At 37.0% G+C, this 6,872-nt stretch overlaps 1 protein-coding gene across 3 annotated transcripts; it reads right to left on the minus strand.

Moving 5' to 3' along the window:
- Positions 1 to 203: 203 nt before the first annotated feature.
- LOC104090641 (pentatricopeptide repeat-containing protein At5g18950) lies at positions 204 to 5,744 on the minus strand. Of its 3 annotated transcripts, none has more exons than XM_009595790.4 (5): positions 5,446 to 5,744; positions 1,894 to 4,810; positions 1,511 to 1,713; positions 826 to 950; positions 204 to 556 (listed from the first exon to the last, which is right to left on the minus strand). In XM_009595790.4, the coding sequence occupies exon 2, from the start codon at positions 4,802 to 4,804 to the stop codon at positions 2,990 to 2,992; it is 1,815 nt and encodes a 604-aa protein (XP_009594085.1). In that variant the 5' UTR covers positions 4,805 to 4,810; positions 5,446 to 5,744; the 3' UTR covers positions 204 to 556; positions 826 to 950; positions 1,511 to 1,713; positions 1,894 to 2,989. The 3 variants fall into 3 exon arrangements, with proteins under 3 accessions (XP_009594085.1, XP_009594087.1, XP_009594086.1); XM_009595792.4 differs by having other exon boundaries at positions 204 to 578; XM_009595791.4 differs by having other exon boundaries at positions 1,209 to 1,713.
- Between the last annotated feature and the right edge of the window lie 1,128 nt (positions 5,745 to 6,872).

Consider the following 6,872-nt stretch of genomic DNA (forward strand, 5'->3'; position numbering starts at 1 on the left):
TCTGTGTCAGTGTTTGTTTACCAGATATTTGTTGAACTTCTCTCACTTTCGCAATTTTCTAATACCAATACTTCACAGCTTCTCTAATACAAAATCCAATACTACGGTAGTAATTTCGTAGGTTGATTGATTAATACAAATCTTTTACGATATTCTTTTTATCAATTTCAGAGACATTCAAAGAGAATAAAGAGACAATGAGCTGTAAGAAAGATTCAGCTGGAACTTGTGCATCGAGTAAAACCATTCAGGAACAAGAAAATGGCAATGGTCAATCTAAAGTCAGAGTCATCATCGGAAGAGGAAATAGAGATACAAAAGAGAAATAATGACAAGATGTATTCAATGGTTTGCGGAGCTCATATGCAAAAGAATAGAAGCTGCATTCAATGGTTCTGACTCTGATGAAGATGATCCCTCTCATTCTCAAGACCCTGATTTCGGGATATACACAAACACAAACATTGAAGGCTTGGCTGATGAATTGCGTGAGCTGCTTTCAAAAAATGCTGACAGTGGCAGGAAAGTAAAGCCGGAGATGGTGATGCTAGCTAATCTGAAATAGACAAGAATTACAACTGATGTTCAAGTTAAGACCCATCCATTCATTTTGGTCTAAACTTTGCTCGGGCACCCTTAGGTGAAAGAGCAAGAAGAGATAGGAGATCTGTGAATAGTTTCATTGCTTCAGAATGTTGAAAAGTTCAAGCATAGTGAGAACATTGGTTTTTAGCAGATTGTATTGGCAAAAAAAGAAAATGGCTTGCAGCTTATTACTAAAAATGGAAGCAGGCTTAAATATTGGCATTCAATTTTAGTACACACCTTAGTGTTAATTTCACTATTTCCGTCTCTTCTCAAGGCAGCTCTATCAACTATTTTCTTTTCAGTAATCATTTTAAACCAGTCTCCCCTCCATGTTCCAAATTAAAACTTGCAAGATGCATTGCCTGAAAAAGAAAATACGAAATGTTCTAGTTAAAACATAAGTTACAAAATGCACCAAGGGAAGAAGACAACCCGAAAGTATAATTAGCTAACTATACCGCAACCAGCTAATAAAAGAAATTGCAGCAATTGGAACTGTGGCTCAACAATTAGGTCAAGTGTGGAACATCAAATTTTAAGAGAAGGTGCGATCATCAGAAAATGGAGTAAGTGCTACAGGAAACAGCACACGCCATAGAAAAAAAAAAAGCCAGACTCACTAGTATGGAAGCTGCAAAGAACTAAATTTTATGCTGTTAATTCTGACTATAAGAGTTTGATCTCTTCTGCTGCTGAAGTAGTAAACATGGCTATGGAGACAAATATGGAGGAACAAAGCACCCCATAAAGTGACATGTTGCCACTGGACTTTAGTCCATGAAACTGCCCTTAGCCAGGATAAGTTACAGAGAAGAGGGATGACTTTTCTGAACTCTACTAATTCTGCTATTGGCTAATCCATCAACTGCCAACTGAAATCATAACCTAGCTTGAAATCCATCAACTTGCTAGTTGCAACTACCTGTATAAATACTTTTATTAGACAACTCTCCATGTTTTGATATTTGGTTGGCAATGCTGATATCCATATCGGAAACCATATGTAACCAAGATATCATCACCGAAGGTGGAGTTTTGGAGTTCAAGTTCGAGCAAACTTCTGCAGCATAACAGTAAACTCTCTTGTTCCAGAACCACTGCCATCAACTTGCCCAATCCTCCAAACTGCAGTTATGGACAAATCCATCAATTTAAAGGTTGGATTTAGCCAGCAAAGACCCAGATCGAAATTAAGTCAACAAAAGCTATTCCACTTTAGAGAACTTTCACAAGAAAGCTACAACAAACACTAACCAACCCAACTGAACACAATAAAAAAAAAAAATACAGACGGGTTGAACTCACCGGAAGCCAGAACAAAGAGCCATAATCTCCATCATCGATTGCCAATGCAGCCCATTTTACAGACAAATCAGCAGTGATGGGCAATGGAGATGAGAATGGAGCCAATACGCGATCAACAGAAGAGGACGTTAGAGGAAGAGCTCAAGTTGAAGGGCTCTATTCTCTTTTCCATTTACTTCTTCTCTGTATCATTTGCCTATTCCTCTTCCTCTTGGTTGCTAACTGCACTTGATTCTCGCTAAATCTAAATGATTACAGAGAAGAAAACGGAGATGACAGTGAAGGGAAAGATCCAGAAGAAGCATGAGAAGATGATAAGACTGACAAATGTGGAAAAATTAGTTGCTGGTAGAAAGACACGTCAAAGCAAATTAGTGAAAAGACTAAAATGTCTTCAAATATGATTTTATTGCCATGAAGCAGCCAGGCTGATACCCGTGGCTCTTCTATATAATAGAAATATATAGAAAAGTAGGCAGCATTATCAGTAAGATACAATTTATTATGCCTTTTGGAATCATGTACATGTGGAACAAAAACTGAATTCTATCAGAGGAAGCACATTAGGAGCATTCATCATCAAATTTACTGTAAGTGGTAAAAGACATACAGCACGGGATGTGTGGTTGGCACACCTCATGAATTTGAACCCTACCAATGACGGAAGATTGGTGGTATTTAAGTGAGAGGGTAGGGGCAGATCGGTACTCCCCCCAGTTTCGAACATGTTTACTGACGGTGCTAGGCCAGGCCCCAGCTAACCCAGGGAATTTCTCAACCAACCAACAATAACAAACCCAGTAAAATCTCACAAGTGGGGTATGGGGAGGGTAGTGTGTACGCAGACCTTACCCCTACCTTGAAGGTAGAGATGTTGTTTTCGAGGAATTTCTCAACCAGAAAAAAACAACAACAACAAAAGGAAATTGACGAAGAAGCTTCAGCCAACAATCACATATCAATAAGACTAACAAAGTACAACATAAAGTTATAGCTAAAATGTGGAAGTTGCATGATCATGGTGTATAAAGCAAAAAATCATCTTTTCTCATTTGTCCTTAGACAAGTTGACAAAGGTGCTACAATCTGTAAGGCATCAACCACCTTGAATTGCACAGACAATATTTCCCACTTGCATCTCAATGTGGTGGGAATTATCTTTGCAAAGTTTATTTACTAGAGAACGGAAAATACTTTCTCTAACAGCATAACCTAACCTAAGCATGTAATCTAAAATGAATAGGGAGTTATCCAACTTATCTGCTTGAGAAAGATGATAAATCAGTTTCTCAAAAGTTTTTCTCCTTGGTCTGAGCTCACTCTTCAGCATACTGCTCAACCAATCTACCCCCTCTGTTACATATCCTTGCTTGATCAATCCGAGTATAATAGAATCCTGAGTCGACGCTGCAGGTTTAACACCTCTATAGTGCATATCGTTCCACAATGATTTTGCTTCCTCAACATGGCCGACCTCACACAGTTTCTCAATTAACACTGTATAAGTAGCGGGTGATGGTTGCAACCCCTGCTTTAGAAGTTCATATAAAAATTGAAGCCCTTCAGCTATCTTCCCATTCTTGCAGAAACCCTGAATTAGAGAATTGTATGTGATCACATCATGGAGAAGACCTTTCTTAGCCATTTCGATGAACAAGTTCTGAGCTTCTTCTACTCTTCCATAAAGACACAACCCATAAATCATGGTGTTATATGTCACTGTGGTCTCTCCATATCCTTTATCACGCATTTGCTTATACAGACTTTCAGCTTCACTTAGATGGTTAGTTGTTAAATACCCATGGATCAGTGTGTTATATGTATACTCATTAGGATTGAATCCCTTTTGAATCATCTCAAACCATAATTTCCGGGCATCTCCAAGCAATTTCATCTTACAGAGACCATTAATCATTGTTGTATACATAACGATATCAGGAGCATAGCCCCTATTCTTTAGATCATTAAATATCCGAAAAGCTTCACGCCTCTTTCTTGTTTCACATAGTCCCTGAATAACTTGCTGATAAGTGAATATATCGGGAGAACAATTAGTTGCAATCATTGCGTGGAGAAGAGCTGACAGTCTAAAGTAATCTCCGCTCTTGCATGATTCATAAATCAGTTTATTAAAAGCAACATTATTAGGGGCATGCCCAGATTCCAAGACCTGTCGAAGAAGTTGATGACCTTTTGGAACATTGTTCTCCATACAAAAAGCTTGAATCAAGTACCCAATCGTATCAACACCTGCTACAACACCGAGATCTGTCATATCCTCATACAATTTCCAGACAACGTCAGTTCTTCCAGCTCGAATAGAATCTGAAAGGGCTGAATTCCAAATTTTCAATGATGGGCAGTGGCCAAGACCTCTCAATTCAGTAAACACATCGAGGGCGTCCTCAATCAATTCATTTGCACAAAGACACTCAATGTAGGCCTCCAAACAACTAGGTTGAGGCACAAAGTTCATATTTTGTCGAAAATATTTAGCAGCACTGGCAGCCTTGGCTTGTACAAGCCCACTAAATATTTCTTCGTCCGAGAACTGATCCCTCGAAAATTCATTTTGAGAACTAAGCCAATAATAAAACCGAAGCGACAACAGAGCATTCTTTTGTGCCTTCAAAACCTCAGTATAGAATCTTGGATCAATAAAATTAACAGTGGGGAAATCAGATAACAATGTTTGTTCCCATCTTGGTCGTGTCCGGATGACTTTGCAAACATCTTTAGCTATCTCAACAAAGCTCTGTTGTGCATTTTGATGATTCTCTGGACTTGATTGATCTGGGTCTTGTGCAGCAACTTCACCTTCAATCCCGCTATTAGTTCCAGCAATACTAAGGTTACGGATTGGAGAATTGCGGGTGCACAAGCTTGTGACAAAAAATGGAGGTCTAGCCATTCAAATCTGCAGATTGTTTAATAAAACTCAAATCGGTATCCAGAAATGCCAATCAAATATTCAGCTAAAATATATGAATCTACATGGAATACCTCTTCGTATGCACATTTAAGCACATACGAATAGCAATAGCAATATGAGATATAATGCAAGAAAGAACTTCAAATCAGCAAATTCTTCAATTAAATTCAAATGGATAGAAATTCCAGCCAAATTTCAGTTAAATACATGAATTTACAAACCTCTCCATAAACACATATAAACATATATGAATCGCAATGTGAGATACAAATGTAGCAAAGAATTTAAAAATCTGCAGTCTCAGTAAAACTAAAAAGGGTATCCAAATATGACAACAAAACCTCAGCTTGAATACATGAATGTCACAAAAAAGGCCTCTTCATATACACATTTATGCATATACGAATAGCACTATGAGATATAAAATGTACAGAAGATTACACTTTTACTGAAAGTTTTACCAAGGCAGTCTTCAATAAATTCAAATGGGCATCCAAATAAAATTGCCAGCAAAAAATTAGCTTGAATACATAAGAGGCCTCTTTAATATACATATTAGTGCATATATGAAAGAATCAATATGAGATATAAATGCAAAACAAGATTACACTTTTACTTACTAAAATTATCCTTTTAGCTTTAGAAGGATTGAAAGCTAGCGTCCTGATCCTTCAAGACCCATTTTGAAATTCTTTATAATTCTGTATTGGAACCAAAGTAAAGCCAAGGCAGTAGAATACCGAGATGACGACTGCTATAGAGTAAATTTGAAAGAAAAATGCTTTAGGGATTCGAGAAAATAGCAAAACTGCGAGGAATCTTCTTGATTGGTGAGAATGGAAGGCGGGTTTGTGACAGATTTTGCACGAAGTGAAGCTACAAATGGAATCTGAGGAACAGAGGAAGCGTACGACCCTATGATCTATTCGGCCTTTTCTTTTCTCTTCATTGGGCCTTTGCAGAATCTTTTGGATGGGCTTTGAGTCGTAAAAATAGCACGGGCTCAGTTTTCGGACTGATTATTCAAAAATATTCAGCGTTTGTCAAGTCATTAAAAAATAATCACTATTTTACTACAACAGAGACCGGTCCAGCATAATATACTGGAGTTCAGTGCACCTGTGTATGAACTTCCAGCATATTATACTGGAACTCCAACACGCGGAAAGTTCCAACATAATATACTGGAGATTCGAGCACATGTGTATGAACTTCCAGCATATTATACTGGACCGGTATACTTTGCTGGAACTCCAGTATATTATGTTGGAGTTCTAGCATACTTATGCTGGAACTCCATTATATTATGCTGGAGTTCTAGTATACTTATGCAAGAATTCCAGTATAATATGTTGGAGTTCCAGTATACGTATGTTGGAACTCCAGTATAATATGCTGGAGTATTTTCCGGATTTTGAATAGTATTTTCGTTCAGATTTATCTTTACATGAAAAGTGGCTAAAATTCGATTACTTTTGAAAGTGTGGCTATTTTTGAATGATCACTTATAAATCTGGCTATTTTTGAATTTCTCCCGCTTTGAGTCCTAAGATATTTATTCAACTTTGAATAATTAACCTAAATAGTAGCTCACTCAATTACTTAAACTAAAAAGGAAATTTTTCGTTTCTATACAATATTTAAAATTTATTTATCAAAATTGCCCTAAGTTTGTATATTACCCACCCTAAATAAGGATTGTTTATAATTTATATGTAATCCAATATTAGTGTCTTAAATTAGGCGATTCAGTTACACCATTTTCCTTTTTTCTCTCCTTTCATCTTTCCCTATTCTCTATCGCCACTCTCCATATACAATCTATTGGTAGTGCTTTAAATTAAGAAATTCAGTTATAACCTTTTTTTCTTTTTTCTCTATAGTGCCTTAACTGTAGTGTATATTTTATGTAAAATGAAAGGGATGAGAGTATTATTTAAGAATCACTTCCTCTATATATGGACGAATGAAAGGAATGAATCACAAATAGGGTTTGGCTTTTCTGAAACTGAGGAAAAGTCGAAAGAATTTGTTGTAAATGCTCAAA

This window comes from Nicotiana tomentosiformis, chromosome 9, assembly GCF_000390325.3.
Source record: "Nicotiana tomentosiformis chromosome 9, ASM39032v3, whole genome shotgun sequence".
NCBI lineage: Eukaryota > Viridiplantae > Streptophyta > Magnoliopsida > Solanales > Solanaceae > Nicotiana > Nicotiana tomentosiformis.